Source organism: Balaenoptera acutorostrata, chromosome X, assembly GCF_949987535.1.
Source record: "Balaenoptera acutorostrata chromosome X, mBalAcu1.1, whole genome shotgun sequence".
Lineage (NCBI taxonomy): Eukaryota > Metazoa > Chordata > Mammalia > Artiodactyla > Balaenopteridae > Balaenoptera > Balaenoptera acutorostrata.
The window spans coordinates 88,584,716-88,603,886 of NC_080085.1; the positions used below are offsets into that span (position 1 = coordinate 88,584,716).

Here is a 19,171-nt window from a genome sequence, read left to right on the forward strand (position 1 = left end):
CAATGTTCTGTTAGCCATCGCTTCACCTAAGAGTTAGCAAACTGCTGCAGGGGGAGGGAGCTTGGGAAGAAAAATCAGGCCAGAGAAGAAGGCTTTCTCCTGCCCCTCCAACTAGCTCATGGGCAACAGTCTCTCTCCTCACTGAGCCTCCAGTTCTCAGAGCAAAAAGGGAGCCAATGCTGCCCCCTCCTCAGAGAAGCCCCCAGCTCATGATCTAGGAAACCTCAGAACCACCAACTAGAAACTAAATCAGGGAGAAGGAAAAAAGACAGCCTCAGCCTCATGTATTAATTTACTCAGACACCCACTTTGAAGAGATGGGCACAGAGCAGGTGAGAGCTACAGCAGCACAAAGGCTAGCCTTAAGGGCCAGGCCTGCAAGGAAATGTGGGCTATTTGAGCTCTTGGGAAGCAGAGCCACACTCAAGACTGCCTGCTCTGGCTTTGGCCGCACTCAAGCGTGCATCAGTGTTTGAAAGAAAAGCGCTCTTCCCCAGGCTGCTGGGAACCTTCTTTTCTACTCTCTTGGAACCCAGTGTCATGGTTAAGACTCAGCAGCCATTCACCTTCCACTTTCCCCAGGGGGTCACTGGTGGGAAATTAGAGGGGAGAAGGAAGCAGGCTAGGTGGAGAGGCAGAGCTAAAATGCTCGAGCACTCACTATGTGCCAGGTGCTGTTCTAAACACTCTCGATTGACTGAACTCTTCACAAGAACCCTGTAAGGTAGGTCCTGTAATGAGTCCCATTTCACAGATGCAGGGATGGAAGCACAGGGAGGTTAGGCAACTTGTCTAAGATCACACAGCTCAGAAGTGGCAGAGTCGGGATTTAAACCCCAGCAGCCTGGCTCCAGTCAGTGTTGCTAAACACGATGTTATACTGCCTCTACTTCTTTTTCTACTTTTCATTTAAAGACAGCTGACAGCTCTAAACAAGGAGAAAGGTTTTATCTTCTGTAATCCCACTCAGACAGAACACTCAAAGTGTGCCCAGGAGGAGAGAGGGAAAAGAAAAGCTCTCAACCCAAGAAAACACTCTCCCAAGCAGAGTGATGGGATGGAAATCGAGAGCCCAGGACCTATGGGGTAGTAGTGAGTCACAGAGAAGCTGTTATACTGGGCGGTTAGTGGAAATCTCGTTTGTAAAATGCAAAATTAAAAGGCAGTTTCTGGTTGGAATGGGACATGGAGGAAATGATCAAACTTGGAGCACAAAGGTCCCTTCTCCCCCTTCCCTCCAGGGAAATACAGGAGCTCTGAAAGGCAGGAAGCAAGTTATGGGCAGAAGGCAAAATACAATGAGTTAATGTGGAAAATCTCCCGTCAGACAGGGTCTGTGGTTCCAGAGGCAAAGATTGCACATCAGGCAAAATGAATGCCCTTCCTTGTCTTTATCACTAACACTTCACGTGGCAAGCCAGGGCACGCCAGAGGGTCAAAGGCCCAAGTGATAACACGAGGAGGCCCACTGCCTCTCAAGCAGAGTTCCCACCTGGGCCTGACTCTCGCATATAAATGCTCCTCTAGCTTAAAAAAATTGAGAAGCTTTTGTTTTGTTTCATTTTATTGAGTAGTCAAGACAAATCAATCTTGCTTTCTTTCTGTCAAGTTTTACGGCTATGAGTAAAGTCAGGATTATGAGTCAGGAAATCCCAACTCCTAAAATAGGGGAAGGAGACAGCAGTGGGATCAGTCTGACAGCCCGACCCAAAGGGCCTAGCCCGACCCGACCCTGTACTAGCTGTTTCTGTGTTTCTCTCTCTGCCCCTTCCTGCCCTCAACGCTCCTCCTTTCCCCCCTCCTTCCCTCCCCCTGCCCCCTCCCCCCATACAAGCTATTCCGTCAGTCAGCTGACTAGGTAACATCCAAAGCATTCTGATTGTCCTACCCCGTAAACGAAACTTATTTCTTTGAGATATTTTAGAAGAGAGGAGTCACCCCTTCCTTTGAATCTTGGCCCATGCCTCACAGGAAGCAGCATGGTCCTGTAGAGTCAGACCTTGATTCACTTCCCAACTTTATGCATGATAGTGGGCTTGACTTTCCTCACCTATAAAAAGGGAAGGTTTCCTACTTCATAAGGTGCTTGAGAAATGAGGGAAATAATATATGCCTAGCAGAAAGCTTTGTACACAAAAGGCATTCAATATATTTTAATACCCTTTTATACAAGAGGTCAAAAATCACTTGGGCTCTACCTAGAAACCCAGAGCCTTATTTCTGAGATGGTTACTTGGTATCTGGGTTATTTATCTCTCAAAACTAAATAGTGGTAGTAGGAGTGAAGGAAAAGGCCCTACCTCCTAGAGAAAGTGAAGGATCCAGAAAGAAACAGCAGGGGATGTCTTCCCTTCCCTGTGCACTTTTCTGTCCTTCCTGCAGTTGCAGACGTGGGATGGGGGTGGCTACAAAGGTAACGGAGGAGTTTCCCTTGGTACTTTAGAGAGAGAAAGAAAAGTGTTGGCACTTTTAAGATGGGTTCTCATTCTCTCCCTCAATAGCAAACACAGAGGTCAATGGATCAGAGCTCGGCAGAGGTATCAGGCACCAATGTGGGGACAGGGAAATTTTCTTCAAGTAAGCACAGTATGGTTAGGGAAGGGCATTTGTCACTTTGGTTCTTATCCTTCAAGCCACATGAAAAGCAACAACAGTAAGTCAGGACATCAGAGACGAAAGCATCTATAAAACTAACAAATGCAAACGCTTGACAAGGAAGAAAGCTTTATTGAAGCACACACACATTTCAGGGGGTGGAGAACAAAGGAGCAAGTGACAGTCCAGGATCCCAAGTTATGCCTTCCATTACAATATCAATCCACACCGAATAAACCTTTTTAAAACACTCTTCCGTTCACTTCACACATACAACAGAAACTGCAGTGGCCACCTTCAATCCAGTAGCCTTATAGGAGAGTCCACTAGCAGCCAAGTCTACTGAAAGGGATTTCTTCTCCGGTACAGACTCCTTTTACAAATGACTTTGTGCAGATAAAACTGTGAGAATAAGAAGGTCAGTTTGGGACAGTGAGTTTCAGAAAATGAACCTTAGATCGCTAGACCATTCTTAGAAAGATCTCAACCCAGCACACCCAGGTTACATCTAGGTCAACTTTAGGAAACAACAGAAAAAATAGGAACCAAAACCACTTCAAGAAGGAAGTCAGAAAACCTGGGAGATTCTCTGAACACACTCTCTTGGACACCAGCAGTGCCCAGCCTGGAGAAACACTGGACTGGTTTAGACCATACGTGGCCATTCTGGCTGACATAACAGCATGTAGACCCTATTCTGGGTGGTAACATATGGCGGACACAAACGCTAAGAAAAGTGTGGTACGTGAGAGTGAAGACGTCTTGTCTTTCATTAGAGAAATTAGGAACTCTTTAACAACCGCTGTATCAGTTTAAAATGCAAAGAATTCAGCTTGGGCTGGGAGACACTCAGTCACTGGTCCTCAGGGACCACTGAGAAGCCCTTACTGGGCATGCCCATGACCCAGTCCAAAGGCCATTATCTAATTAAAGTGCTCTTCTAAAGCAGCTCTGTTATAAGGGTTCCCCAAAGGTCTAGGGAAGGTGTTCAGAACTGGAAGCAACTTAAGACATTTTCTTAGCATTTCCAAGAAAACCATTCGACCCAAGCAAGGTGGAAACTGCTACAAACAAGAAGAGTTAAAAGCCAAGTTCCAGAAATGTGTCAAGGTAGAAATGGAGTTAAAAGCATACATTGGAGAAGAAAGGATGGACCTACTCACCTCTCTCCCATCTTGTCTTCCACCCCATCTTCTGTAACCCACCCCTGCTTCCCGGAGCCTTGGCCTCAGACCAGGCACACCTTGAAACACAGACCAGTATGAGTGCCAAAGGCAGCTGGGGCTTCCTGGGGAAGGAGGAACCAGGATAGCAAGACAGGTGATAAAAAGTTGTTTTAAAAGATAAGTTAATTAAATCTCATAAAGATATAAGAAACATGGACTCTGAAAATATATAGTTTATGCACAAATAAAAACATTTTGAAGAGACGCTTATCTTCAAGCCTGCTTTAAAAAGGGATGGAAGTCTACATCACTCTAGCATAATGAGATTTGTAGAAATACACGTTTATACACACACATATATCACACACACACACACACATACACACACACTAAATTATAAATCTTCACCCTTGGTTTCTTTGCTTCCTCTGACTTGCCCTAGACAGGGCTGGAGCTGCAGAGAAGGATAGGGGCTCACAAGCCCAGCTTCTGCTTGGCCATCGAGGAACGGAGCTGCAGAGTCCCTTCCGCCCAAGACCCTGGGTACTGCCGCATCTTCTGCCATAGGCTTACTTCTTCCCCAGTCGAGTCCATCCAGTCCACCACTTCCCCATTACTGATCCCTAAGGAGAAACACCAGAGGAGGCTGAACAGGGACCCCATTCCTCAGCCCACTGAGAAATATGGGTTACACATTAAGGGTAGCACCCCATAAAAGACAGTGCACTATGAAGATGGGCTGATGGGGACAGCGGTCTGAGAATGGCTCCCTGTTGATTTTGCACAGCTATTTCTGTGCTCTTGAGACTCCATCAAGAGACTTCAAGTTGATGAAATGAGACTCGAAACAGCACACGGTAGCTCGAGACTTCTTATTCTAAGGCTGTTACAGCTATAGCCCTTCTGTTATTGCCAACTTGACAAGGGAAGGGAAGGGAGGGGAAGGGAGGGGAGGGGAGGGAGGGAGGGAGGAAGAGAGGGGGGAGAGGGAGGAAGGAAGGAGGGAAAGAAGAAAGGAGGGAGGGAGGGAGGGAGGGAGGGAGGAAGGAAGGAAGGAAGGAAGCTGAACACCTTTATTTTCTGGCTGTAGACTCCAGGCTTGAAGTTCAGATCATATGGGGCCTCATTTCTATTCTCTTGTATATTCATTCATTCGACAAACATTTATCAAGTGCCTACTGTGTACCAAGTACTCTTCCAGGCTCTGGAGATACAGTAGTGAACAAAGCAGAAAAAGTCCTGCCTGCAGGTAGCTTACATTTGAATAGAGAAGACAGAAAATACACAAGTAAATCAACAAGAGTATTCCAGATAGTGAGGTAAGTGTCATGAAGCAAATAAACAGGGTGATTTGTAGTGCCTAGATCAAGGCCTCGCTTAGATTAAGTGATCTGAGGGCCCCTCTGAGAAGGAGATATATAGTCAGGAGCTGAAGGACTGGAAGGAACCAGCCTTCCCAGACAGAGGGAGCGTTAATTGCAGAGGTTATGAAGTGGGGAGAAGCTTGGTATACTTGGAGAACAGAAAGCAAGTCACTGTGTTTGGAGCATAGTGAGCAAGTAGTACTATATGATGGATCATAAAGGAACAGAGGGTCTAGATACAGGGGCCTACTGGCATGGTGAGAACTTTGGATTGCTTTCTAAGTGCAGTAGGAGCCCCTGAAGGGTTTTAAGTAGGGGACTGACATGAACTGGCTTACATCTGTAAGAACATCATTCTAGATGCTTTGTGTTAAATGCTTTGTATGAATTATTAATATACAAGTAATATTTACAGTCACAGGAATGCAGAGACTGTAGAGAAAGAAAGGAGAATTCAAGACTAAGCCTTGAGAGCACCAATATTTAGAATTTGGGTAGAGAATGAGGATGTCCCAAAGAAAGAGTGTGGTGTCAAGAGAAGCAAAGTATTTCAAGAAAAAGGGAGTGATCAGCTATGCTAAATAGCATGAAAATTCTAGGATGATGAAAACAATATTTTGGCATAAGCAGTTACTCAGTGGAGTGGTGGGACAGAAGTCAGATCACAGTGGATTGAAGACTAAAGGAGAGCTGAGGCCATGGAAACCACTCTTTTTAAGAAATCAGAGGGGAGACGTGGGATCAAGGGAAGGTTTGTTTCTGTTTATTAAGACTGGAAATACCAGAGTATATGTACTTTCTCCTCCAATAGGGAGGCAGAGAGAATAAAACTGATCAGACAGGAGAGATAGGAGATTCCAGAAGTAAGGTCACTGAGAAGGAGAGGGTGTGATCTAGAACACTTGGAAAGAGCTTGGCCCTTGCTAGGAAGGACCCTTCTTTCATGTAACAGGATGGAAGGTGGAAATCAGAGGTACAGATATATGTAGGTTTTTATATGTTTTTGGTGGGAAGATGATGGCATTCCTGGCAATCAGGGTCCCATTTACCTGTACACATGAAAGTGCAGGAGCTCAGCCTCCCCCCAGCCCTGCACATACTAGGCCCTCAGTAAACACTGGCTGAATGTTAACTGAAAGAAGACAACTCCTGACATAGTGGAGCTGTGTAGGGAGGGGGATGGGTCTATTCAGAGTGAAATATCTAAGAGGCCTTGGAGACAGTGAGGGTGGGGGAGAGGCTCTCACCAGTGCCAACACCCAGCCTGACCCCGCCCAGGAAGTCATTGCTGGCCAGGGGCTCCTGGTCCCACACAGTCAGTTCCAGGCACATGTGTTGGAGATCTTCCAGCCTCACACCATTGTAGACAAATGTATGGTTGTAGTGGGGATTCAGGGTCTTCTTCATCACAGGAGTTTTACGCTTACTGGCCTTGTTCCTCACGGGAAGGAGGTATCTGGCAGAGGGTGCGGAGGAATCAACAACCTACTCAAAGCTGGCAATATCTATCTAAATTCCCCTTTCCCCTCCCACAGGCCTAGCCCAGGAAGGTGAGTCAACACTCAGATCCGAGGACACACTCTCCCTCCTTTGAATCTGCTGAAGCATAGTTCCTACCACCTCCACTAGATCATTCACCCGATTCAATTCCTTTTACCTGGAGAGAAAATTAATACAATATTATTATGGAGCTATTGTCTATACGCCATCAAAAATGGGTTTTGAATATTTGGTTCCACTTCTATTGGGCAAAGTCCTGTTTAATAAAAACAACAGTAATAAGCATAAGCATAGCCAGACATGATTTGCTAGAGAACTTAAGTCAGTAGGTTGAGCTGTAACTTGGGGAAAGCTGCCATTGCTTAAATATTGTGGGGAACAAAGTCCTGAGTCCCCAGGTCTTGACAGTCAGGGAACACATATTTTTATTCAGGATTAATTAAGAGCATAAATCTATAACAAAGGAAAAGTCAGACCTAACTGTCTACCACCTTCCTTTCTGGAAATCAACACTACAGCCCAGTCCAAACTGAGCTCAGACCAGTGCCAACGTGGTAGTGGAGGTTGCGCCATTACCTAATTTCAGGAACAAGTTGGCTGCTGGAGGTGGCAGGACACACAGGGATAATATCTACAGAGAAAGGTTAAATTGGGTTCCTCTCTTAACTCTCGTGTCCTGAAACTGGTTAGTTTGGTGCTGGTCCAGGGACTCACCCCTTCACAAAGCTGTCTGAAGTCCCTCCTGATTTGGCGGCTGTCAGATTCTTGGCTTCTTTGATCCACACCTGGAGCTCTCCCCCTTCCCCACCTGTACCTGGAAGGGATGTCAGACATAGTAAGTGAGTTCCGACACCTCCACATTTCTCTCAAGCTTTATCTACATAGCACTTCCTCTCCTTGTTCCTGAAGACAGCAACTTCCATGATAAGTGGACCACACCTGCCTTGTATTCTCAGCACCTAGCACAGTGCCTAACAGCGAGAAATAGGCGCTCAAGTCATAACAATAGCAACAAAGGCTTATTGAAAACTGGCTATGTGCCTGATTCAACATTAAGCATTTATTCCTCAAAACAACCATATGAGATATATACTATCATTCTCCTCATTTTACAGATGAGAAAACTGAGGCATAGAGAAATAAAGTTGCCTGATGTTTGCTGAATGATTGAAAAAAGGGAACTCCTCCACTTGTGTTCTGGATCCCATCCCCACGTCAACAAGACTCATCAGGCATCATCAATTTCAACCCCCACCTCCCATTTTTAATATCTCATTCTCTACTGGTCCCATCCTCTCAGTCTAAATATATGCTAATCTCACCTCTGATTTTTAAAAATCCTTTTAAAAGTAAATTTCCCTTCAACCTTATCTCCTTTTCAAGCTGTCCTCCCTGGCTCTCCTTTCTTTCACCATCAATTATCCTGGAAAAAAAGACTTCACACTCACCGCCTCTACTTCTTTGCCTCATTCACTCAACCTAGTTTCTAGGGAAATCTGGCCTCTGCTTTCACTGATCCATTGAAAATGTAATCTAATGCCAATGAGCTGTGTCTTCTCATTGGGCCCGACATGCCAGTGGTATTTCAATACTGTTGACAACCCCCGCTCCCTTCTTCAAGCTCTCTCCCAGCATTGCTCTCCCCTGATAAGCCTCCACTTCACTGGCTTCTCTTCCCATCTTCATTCTTTAAAGTGTTCCCTCTGGTTCTATCCTTGCCTCTCTTCTCTAGTTATCCTGCACACCCTCCTTGGGGATCTCACTGACTTCCCCAAATCCTATACATTAGACTTTGCTGCAGGTAACTTTTTAAGAACTTGGCTTCCCGTTGCCAAAGTGTCAAGTTCAACTCCTTACCATTACATTCATGGCCCTTTTCAGCTAGGCTGCAGCCTCATCAACAATTCCAGCCCCACTTCCACATCTATATACTGTAACTCCAGCCCCACTCAACTAAGAAGTTCACTGCCTCACACTCACATACAACCCCCCCATTTACCAGGCCTTTTTCAAACCTTTGCTCATGCTATCGCCTCTTCTGGAAATGCTCTTCTCACCCCATCCTCTTCCTTTTCTGCCTAGTAAAGTCTTAAGTCCAGTATCATCATTACTTCCTCTTTAAAACTCTCCCAAATATAACCAGACAGAATTCATCACTCCCTTATCTGTGTTCTTTTAGCAGATGACTGTCTTTCTAAAATAAACTGTGCAAGGGAGGGCAAATATCGTGTCTTATTCACCTACATATCCACATTCACTAGCACAATGCCTGGTGTGTTGATTTACCCTTCCTCAGCCTTCAACTTTCTGTCTCTTATACTTATACACCACCCTTTCCAACCACCCTCTCTCGGTCCTGAAGTTTCTGTTCTGTTCTGACCTCTTAGTAGCCTGTCAGAGCTGGACCAAGACCAAGTTAGTTTAATGGCATCAAAAACAAAACAAAACAACAACATAAAAACAAAAACAAAAAAGGGAATCCAACTCTTAAGGCATTCCCTTCTGGTTGCAAAACAGAAATGGCTTACTTAGTAAAGGAATCTTCCCTAGAAAACGATCCAGTGTGCATCGTAATCTGGTCTCTCCAATAGCGCTAGCCACTAGCCAGCACCACCTCGCACAGATCTTGTGCAGAAAACTAAGAGCTAAATCCAGGGCCCCAAAGAAAACTCACTCTTTTTCCGGTCACCTCCAACAGGGAGTTTGGAGGCTGGGATGTATTTCAATGAAACCACCAACTCGCCTTTGTGTGATGGCAAGCCAGTCGAGGACTCAGCACTGATCTGAAACACAGGGAAACCCAATAGGTCAAGCTGGGCTGTTCAGGAGTTGTTGAGACCTCTCGCTGAGGAGATTCTAAAATTACCCCCAAGAACAGTTTCACAGCATAAAAGGATCCTTCTCCTTATGAATACCATCCACGATCCCTAGGCCATGGCAGCCACAGGATTCTAAGGCAGTTTCTTCCGAAGGAGCTGCAGAAGAACTAACAAAGAGTCTTCCGCAATGCCTACTATTTTGCTACTTTGGGGATACCATTACTAGATTCCAAATACCCTCAAAGGTCTGCCAGCAAGGTTGCCATACAAACTGACAGGGGACTGACACCATGACGAAGAATCTTGTTACCAACATTGTTAGTGATAGCCCCAAAGTGGAAACAACCTAAATGTCAATCAATACAGGAAAGGTTAAATGAGCGATTTTAATGCCATCGTATGGCATATGGCGTGCAATCATCAAAAAGGATGCAGTGAATCTCTACACACTGACATAGAAAGATATCCAAGGGCTTCCCTGGTGGCGCAGTGGTTGAGAATCTGCCTGCTAATGCAGGGGACACGGGTTCGAGCCCTGGTCTGGGAAGATCCCACATTCTGCGGAGCAACTAGGCCCGTGAGCCACAACTACTGAGCCTGTGCGTCTGGAGCCTGTGCTCCGCAACAAGAGAGGCCACGATAGTGAGAGGCTCACGCACCGTGATGAAGAGTGGCCCCCACTTGCCGCAACTAGAGAAAGCCCTCGCACAGAAACGAAGACCCAACACAGCCAAATATAAATAAGTAAATAAATAAATAAATAAAATTAAAAAAAAAAGATATCCAAGATGTACTGTTAAGTCAACAAGGCAAGATGCAGAAAAAGCATATAATTATAATATATTAAAATATATTCATATTTGTATATGTGAATATATATGTATGTAAATAATGATTATTATCATTATCACTCATATAGTACTTACTATGTGTCAGGTACTGTTATAGAATATAACTATATATTTATTTTATCATTTTGTTTAATCCTCAAGATAGTCCCTATGACATGAGTACAATTATCCCCATTTTACAGATTATGAAACAGAGGAACAGAGAAGTTAGGTAACTTGCCCAAGGTCACCCAGTAATTGGCAGAGCCAGGATTCAAATTCAGACAGACTGGTTCCAGAATCCACGTTTTTAAGCACTATACTACACTGCATAGAAAAACCCAGAAGCATACAGACATAATTAACACCTGTATCTTCTAAGAAGGGGAGTAGAATGGGGAAAGGAAAGAGGGCTTTCACTTTTTACTCTGTCTATATCTATAGTGTCTTTTTAATGAGAATGGCATGTATCACTTATATGATTTTCAAAGATAAAAAGTGTTTTTTAAAAGAGAGCTTGCAAAGATTTGAGGGCTAGGTGAAACTCTGTTACAAGGATTTGAATATGCCACAATTTTTAATTTTACATTTGTTTAGGTTACTTCTGATTAATGACTGCCTCTACCACTAGAATCTAAATGCCAGGAGGACAGGAATCAAGCCTTTTTGTTGTTGTTCATCCTAGTATGCCCAACACTTAGCAATGTACCTGGCACATAGTAGGTGCTCCACAAATATTTCCTGAATGAATGCAAGAGTGAATGAGTGAAAAAAAAAAAAAAAAAAGAGTGAATGAGTGGATATCTGGGATGAGCAACAAGTGGCCGTGGGCAGCAGGACTGCTTCACTCTACTGGCTCTCTCAGCGTGGCTCTGTCCCTTATGCCTTGGTACCCAGAGCATGAGCTGGTGCAGATCAGAGGTGCTCTTTCACTGCCCGTGTTCACCGGGGCTCCTCTAACCTAAGGCCTCAACTCTGAGCATGGCAATGCAAGGAAGGTATAATCCCCACTGGTTTGGAAAAATGTACCACATACCCAGAATGCACGGAAGTGTAGTGTATGGGAGAGACACAAAAGAATAGGGAGGTGGATGCCAGGAAGAGAAAACTGAATGGGAGCAAACGGATCACTAGGGCAAAAAAAGAAAAATCAGAGACAATAAATGTAGAATGTTTTCAGTTAAAATAGATATGTAATACTGGAGTGGTCTTTTTGTTGTTTATAAAATGTCTACACAATTTATTAGTCTCTAGATTGTGAACTTCAGTGGACTCTTAAAAATTGGAGTTTAGCCTTAGCTGGAAATTGGCATAATTGGCGTATTTGTTTCAGTAACATATTTTCATTCTGGCTCAAAATAATTGCAAAGAGCAAACAGCTCCAATTCAGTGCAGGTTTTTCTTTTTATGTAAGACATTTTTTATTGGCAGTAGTTCATGATGGCTTACAGTGACATTTCCAATATAATTATATCAACTGTAGGCCCCAGAGAGAATATCTTACATGCCAAATGCTTCAGAAATTCTAAATTTCTAATAATATGCTATAGTTTGGTGATAACTGCTTTCCTAGGGACATTTTTAATATTGTTACTATTTTTTGGAGGGCAGTAGCTATCAAAATACTGGATGTACATTTCCTTTGACTCAGCAATTTCACCACCAGAAATTTCTCCTACAGTTACACTCACAAAAGAAGGCCAAGATATATTATAGCATAGTTTTAATAGCAAAAAAAGAGGCAAACAATTTAAATACCCATTGGTGAGGGGATTGTAAATAAATTATAATATAGGTACATGAAGAATACTATCCAGCAGTTAAAATGAGATAAATCTGTAAGTGATGGCATAGAAAAATGTCCATGGTAAATGACAAATTGTTAAATGAAAAATCAAGATATATATACACAATGATAAGAGCCCATTTGTGTAAAAAGGAAAAATGTAGGGGCTTCCCTGGTAGCGCAGGGGTTGAGAGTCTGCCTGCCAATGCAGGGGACACGGGTTCGAGCCCTGGTCTGGGAGGATCCCACATGCCGCGGAGCAACTGGGCCCGTGAGCCACAACTACTGAGCCTGCGCGTCTGGAGCCCGTGCTCCGCAACAAGAGAGGCCGCGATAGTGAGAGGCCCGCGCACCGCGATGAAGAGTGGCCCTCGCTTGCCGCAGCTAGGGAAAGCCCTCGCACAGAAACGAAGACCCAACACAGCCAAAAATAAATAAATAAGTGAATAAATAAATTTAAAAAAAAAAAGGAAAAATGTAAATCCATATGTATATATCTGTGCTGCTTAATACAAAATTTCTATAAAGATATCCAAGTAGTTGATAACAGTAGTATTTCTAGGGGATGGAAATAACCTACTTTTCTTTTTATACACTTCCATGTTGTTTTAATTTTGAATCGTGCACATAAATCCTTTTATTCTTAATGTTCTTGATAAGCAATATATGTAGACCTGATAAAAAGTTCAAACGTTATAAAAGGGCATATAGAGAAAACTAAACCCTCCCACCCCAGTCTCTCTTCCTAGAGGCAGCCACTACTACTAGTTTCATGTCCATCTTTCCAAAGGCATTCTATGTAACATGTACTATTTTTAGCATTGAAAATGCTAGTGTAAAAAAAGTTTTACAGAAGAACCTTGCCATTGAACAGTTCTGATAATCAAGAAGTCCTAACTCTGTTTTAGCATTTCATCTTAACCAGAGTGACAGTAACCTATTGAATGTCTTTTATGTGCCAGGCACTGATTGGTACTCTGTATATGATCCTGCAGAAGGGGAATATTATTATCATTTCCATTTTATAAGTGAAGGAACTAAGGCCCACAGAAGTTAGGTGACTTACCTAAGTTATCCTTTTCTTCTTTTTCTTAAATATTTATTTATTTATTTAGGCTGCACTGGGTCTTAGTTGTGGCACTCGGAATCTTCACTGCGGCATGTGGGATCTTTTAGTTGTGGCATGCAGGCTCATAGTTGCGGCATGCGGACTCTTAGTTGCAGCAGGTAACCTCTTAGTTGCGGCATGCATGTGGGATCTTGTTCCCCGACCAGGATCGAACCCAGGCCCCATGAATTGGGAGCATGGAGTCTTACCCACTGGACCACCAGGGAAGTCCTGTAAGTTACCTTTAAGTTAGGTGATTTACCTAGCTGGTAAATCACAGGGCCTGGATTCAAATCCAGGTCTGCACTCAGATCCCAGGTACTATTATGCACACTGCCACACTCTCACCGAGATGCCATCTCCAAAGTAAAACTGTCCCTGGCTTGTGTGACCAAGAGCACAGCAATTGGAACTCTGTGAATTGCTTTACTTCCCACTTCTTTAGTGAAAAGGGTAGTTTGGAAAACCAGTGCAGATTAGGATACACCCAAAAAGTTAGCTTGGAGAAGAGGCACAAGTTAGGATGTTAGGATACGCCCAGACTCTGGAAGATCAGGAGGCAAAGCTTGGCACACATATGAAAGACTTCAAAGGAAAACCATGGCTTCATCTTCGTCTGGCCTACACAGAAGAGATTACTCACACTTGCCATCCAAGTGCATCTGAAATTACTGTTAAACTCAGTAACCCCAGCAGGGGGCGCTAGAACTCCACAGACTGCATTCAAAACTGTCCCAGCAGAAGTCACTGCAGGCAATTCTACCTCAGATCCAAACTCTGTAAGGAGTTGTTAAAGCAGACTACCTTTCCATGTAAAGGGAGGCAATGATCCAGTTTTTTATCAAGCTTCCAGGAATCCATCTGGACCTCTGCCTCTCCAAGGAAAGTGTTTCTGCCAAAACGACCATGATGCCAAACCGAGAACTGCAAAGTCCTCTGGGCCAGGAGAGATTCTGGGATCTCATACTGTGAAAGGAAAGGAGAGGCCCAAGATGATTAGTTCACGGTAATTCCTCAGAAAAAGATTACTCCAAAATCTGAGCAACCATACTCAAAGTCCATAGTCCTGAATATCAAATCACTTTAGTCCCTAAGCACTTTGAGTTTCCTCCCTCAAAGCCTCCACTTACCCCGTTTCACAAAAACCTACCATATTCCATCAGAGGACCTGGAATATGAATTTTTCCTTCAGTGGGTGAGAGAACACTGGAATATTCAAAAAGAACTGCCAGGGAGACTCCTGATCGCAAATGACTCTTTAAAATGAGATTTGTGGCCATGTGGACCTCCAACTTCACAATAATCCAAGCAAGTCAGATCAGCTTTGTTCTCTTCTCTGGGAGGTCAGGACGTGAAGAGATGCCCATAGTATATCCTCAAACACAGACATGGCCACTGAAAACCATGTCGACCACCCACGTAGCAGAGGAATAGCTACAGCTTAGCACACAAGACAGAACAAATTCTCATACCCTCTCGGGCTCTAGATACTTACTTTGAGGATCTCATCATATAGCGGATTAATGGTGTCCCGCTTGATGCTGGTTTTTCTTTTTCCTTGGCGGGATTTGTCAGGCAGAAGATAAGTCTTCACATATCTAAAAACCAAGGAGAATACTAAGTAATTTGCTGTCTTTTTGGAAGCCCATTCCTTACTTTCTTCCTCTCCATATACATATGCCATGATGAAATGAAAATGTCACATCGAGCCCTCTTAGACCTGCCATTCTTGCATTTTCCCAATCCTGGTCCCTTTCCCACATCTCCCCTAACTACTCTCAATCACACCTCCCTGTCTGCCCAGGAAGTGAGAGCCTCGGTTCAAGGGTGCCCAGAGAGATGCTGGGGTCTGATCATCTCCAAGCACCGCTCAGGGTCCAGAAGCACTCACGGGTTCGAGCGCTTCTTGGCTTCGTCAGCATAGGCCAGATGGTGGCACTCCTTCACGTGAATGACCAGAGCCTGTGTTTGCTGCTCATACTTCAGGGAAAAGGCAATCTTGCCGGTCACAAAGATGTTCCCGAAATCGCCAGCTTCGCTATAAATGCTCATCATGCTGCCAATCGTACTCTGAAGATAAAGCACCCACATGGCAGATGGTAACTAGACTTACCATGGTGATCGTTTTGAAATTTACAGAAATATCGAATCATTATGTTGTGTAACAGGAACTAACATAGTGTTGTAGGTCAATTATACTTAAAACACAAACAAACAAACAAAACTCAGAAAAAGAGATCAGATTTGTGGTTATAAGAGGCAAGGGGTCAGGGGAGAAGGAATTGTATGAAAGTGGTCAAAAGGTATGAACTTCCAGTTATAGGATAAATAAGTACTAGGGATATAATGTGTAACATGATAAATATAATTATCACTGCTGTGTGTTATATATGAAAGTTGTTAAGAGACTAAATACTAAGAGTCCTCATCACAAGGAAAAAATTTTTTTCTATTTCTTTAATTTTGTATCTATATAAGATGATGGATGTTCACTAAACTTACTGCAGTAAACTTTTCATGACGTATGTAAGTCACATCATTATGCTGTATACCTTAAACTTATACAGTGCTGTATGTCAGTTATATCTCTGTAAAACTGGAAGAAAAAAACAAGCAGGGACTTCCCTGGTTGTCCAGTGGTTAAGACTCCGTGCTTTCAATGCAGAGGGCACGGGTTCAATCCCTGGTGGGAGAACTAAGATCCTATATGCCGTGTGGCGTGGCAAAAAACAAAACAAAAAACCAACCAAACAAAAAAAGATAAAGCACCCACAAACATCTGGCGAAGGCACACTCCCTCTGCCACACTGCTAACATTTTCCCTCATGAGAAAGCCATAGTCACTGAAGAAAACAAAAGCCCCCTGCAACCAACCAGCCAGTACTGCCAGTCGTCTTGTACCCAGAGTATAAGAGACAGCTAAGAGCACACGCACAACTGCTCAGGTTCATCAATCAGCTCATGGCTCACCTAGGCTCCGAGCTGCTCTTCTCCCCTCTTTTTACACATTTTATTGTTAATTTTCAACTGCCCCAGAAGGTGGGCAAGGAGTAGAGGCAAGACGCAGCTCAGTCCGATTTTGGTGTATGTTATATATGCTACAATGCTGGCTAGAAGGGGTCAGTTACTAATTAAAACAAGGGGCCTTAATTATCTGTGAGTTTCTTTTATCCACCTTATGTCTCTCAAGACCTGTAGAGAAAAGTGATTGCATCAGAATTGGGGGGAAAACCCCAACAGAGGTGAAAAGATACCTTCCTCTCAGGTAATAATTGACTCTGCAAGCCCACCGTTCTCTTCCTATGTGTGAGTGGGACCATCTAATCACCCTGCTTTCTGATTCTGTTTCCCCTAAACATCAATCTTCACACTTATGACAGAACTAGGCCCTGATTCTTAAATGTCCCTTTAACTTCATGATTCTGATTGATGCTGTTGTTCCTCAATCATATCCTGATGCCAATTAACCCTGCCAAGGCCCTTCTCATGGCACTCACTGCCCTTGAATGTGAGACTTGGTACGTGCTCTGATGAAGAAACCTGATCTTGTTCACTTCATGGCCTGGGTACCTTTTTAAGGGAGAAGTTATGGGTTACCGTTCACAAAGCTATGATGAACATCTCTAGCTCTAACTACCTGATGTAAGAATCTCCAGGGCAGAGGCTGAGAAAGCCACCTAACTGTGCACTAAGCAACTATGGTCTAAACTGAGGAAAGGAACAAACAAATGCATCTCACTTACCTAGAAAGAGTGACTAGGAGAACTTCCCCAGGTCCTGATCCTGCTCTAGGGAGGCACTTCCATCCTTCCTGGTATCCCAACATGTCCATAGCCACAGAACTAATAGAACTTACCATGGAAGAGCCACTTCGCATGCTGCTTCTGGCTAGCTTCTGGCGATGCAACTTCACCAGGTGGTCAATGTCTTCTTCTTCCTCTTCCTCTTCCTTGAAAAATAAATATAGATTCAGAGTTAATAAAAATAAGAAAAAGTTCAAAGACGAATATCATTCCTTCAGTAGGGACCATAATTGTTGATAAGCTCTGAGGTGTCATATGCACACGTACATACTTATCTTTATGTTTCCCCATTTCAGGCTTCCAAACTATATTCCAACTACCCTTCTCAAATCAAAAAATAATAAGATAAGAATATCTCTTTCTCATTTGACTGCCCCAACCCAGCCATCTCTTTACATTATATTCAAGATAAGTATTTATTTGAGCCCCCAACCATATATCAAGCAATGTTTAGAAAATAAAAGAGACAGTGAAAGATAGTCTTTTTCTTTAAGCAATTCAGCAACCAGATTTACTTTAGAAATTGAGAGGGAAGTCAAGATTCATATGTTACCTTTTCCTAAAGAATTAAACAGGTGAATTGAGAGTATCAGGCAGTAAAGTCAACTTTAGATATATAAAATTTCATATAGTGACCAAGTGAAATACAAGGGTACTTACCATATCCACACTGAGACCTGGGACAGATTTGCTTCTGTCTCCCAAGGAGCCACTTTCATGCCCCACATCTTCCGGGCGAAGATCAATCACAGATTTAGTGTACTCTGAGTGGAAGGCCGAAAACCAAATCAAAAGAAACCTACTCTTCTCCCTACGAATAACCCACCAAGTACTCAGAACTTCAATCTCAAAAGGCCATGAAGGGAAACCAGCTACCTGAAGGCCTGAGGATTTTTCTGGTGTTCTTCTTGAATATCATTTCACCCTCATCCACAGATACTACATTTTGACCCCCAGGCTGAGCTTCCTAGGAAGAGATGAGGGCAAGGAAATGGAAAAAGACAGTTGAGTAGGTGGAAGAGTGGAGTAAGGAAGAAGGCTCAGATTTTCACTAAACTATGACAAACTTAAAGGAAAGATTAATTTAATCTTAGGACTTTAACTTAATCCTAGGAAATTGTACGAAACCTATTTTCTCACATGTTTCAACCAAAACCTTAGAAAACGCTCCCAAGGGAATCTGAACTAAAATTTGTTTGTTTGAACTCTTGATTTAAATTCTTCCTGAGGAAGGGAAAAGAAAGAGAGAGAGACATACATAGACAAAGACAGACAAAAGAGAGACAGAGATAGACCAACCAATAAATAAAGCTTACCTTTTCTACTTGAGATTTGGGGGTAGACATCTTCTTCCATTCTGGAAAGAGGCCAGATTTATCCTGAGAGTCTCTCCTGGAGGCAGATACAGAAGCTATAATAAAATCACCTTCTCCCCTTCCCCTTCTGTCTAGCGACCCAAGCTCTATGGAAAGAAAGCCACTGGCTTGAGGCCACTGCAGTAACCAAATCCAGAAGGTAAACTTCACATCTGATTTACTTTGAAGGAATGCAGACGATTAGATAAGCAACTCTGTACAAACACAAACGCTCACACCCCCATGCCTAAGGGATAGCAGCATCCATTGCTGCTGGTCCAGGAAGACTCCTCCAAGGTGCAGCAGCCTGTGGAAGTTCACATGCTCCAGAAGGCTGTGCTCAGAGCCAACAGTAGAAGTGCTACTGGAAGACTTGCGGCAACGTCAGAGAAAATACTTCATTCGCCTTGCCGAGGACAGACAGAAGTCAGGAACACTGAAGGCAGTGGATTCCCGCACCCTGGCGCTAGAGAACAAAATGGGAGCTCGGCTGAGCAGAGCAGCAGGGACTGGGGGCATCTCACCTGGACGTGCTATCCGAGTCAGCCATGTAGCTATCCAGACTCTCACTCTCGGCCTCCAGAGCACTCTTTCCACTTTTCAGCTTGGGGACTTCAAATGGCACACTAGAATAAAAACCAAGAGCCAACACATAAAGGAAGTGGGCTCTCTTGCCGGGAGGCAGGCTTCCTTCCTACCTTTCACAATGGTAGCCTAAGTGATCTTTCTAAGAGCCGAGTATGCTTTTAAAACTGCCCAGTGGTTCCCCATTGCTGTTGGGATTGAGTTCAAACTCCTTAGCATGGCAAGAAGATCCTTATGAGTTGACCCCTGCTCACGTCTGC

General features: G+C 43.6%; 1 protein-coding gene across 5 annotated transcripts in view; it reads right to left on the reverse strand.

Annotated features, from left to right (window-relative positions):
• Positions 1–2,713: 2,713 nt before the first annotated feature.
• SYTL4 (synaptotagmin like 4) overlaps positions 2,714–19,171 on the reverse strand; it is a 79,586-nt gene continuing 63,128 nt past the window's right edge. For 2 of the 5 annotated variants that reach the window (XM_007181450.3, XM_007181449.3), the window contains 12 exons: positions 18,851–18,952; positions 18,288–18,363; positions 17,848–17,938; positions 17,632–17,735; positions 17,025–17,117; positions 15,060–15,238; positions 14,664–14,766; positions 13,973–14,134; positions 9,300–9,408; positions 7,340–7,439; positions 6,373–6,581; positions 2,714–4,384 (listed from right to left, as the gene is read on the reverse strand). In XM_007181450.3, coding sequence (XP_007181512.2) covers positions 4,236–4,384; positions 6,373–6,581; positions 7,340–7,439; positions 9,300–9,408; positions 13,973–14,134; positions 14,664–14,766; positions 15,060–15,238; positions 17,025–17,117; positions 17,632–17,735; positions 17,848–17,938; positions 18,288–18,363; positions 18,851–18,952 — 1,477 coding nt within the window. In that variant the 3' untranslated portion in view covers positions 2,714–4,235. The remainder of the gene's footprint in view (positions 4,385–6,372; positions 6,582–7,339; positions 7,440–9,299; positions 9,409–13,972; positions 14,135–14,663; positions 14,767–15,059; positions 15,239–17,024; positions 17,118–17,631; positions 17,736–17,847; positions 17,939–18,287; positions 18,364–18,850; positions 18,953–19,171) is intronic. The other 3 variants (XM_057538445.1, XM_057538446.1, XM_057538447.1) reach the window with 3 other exon arrangements.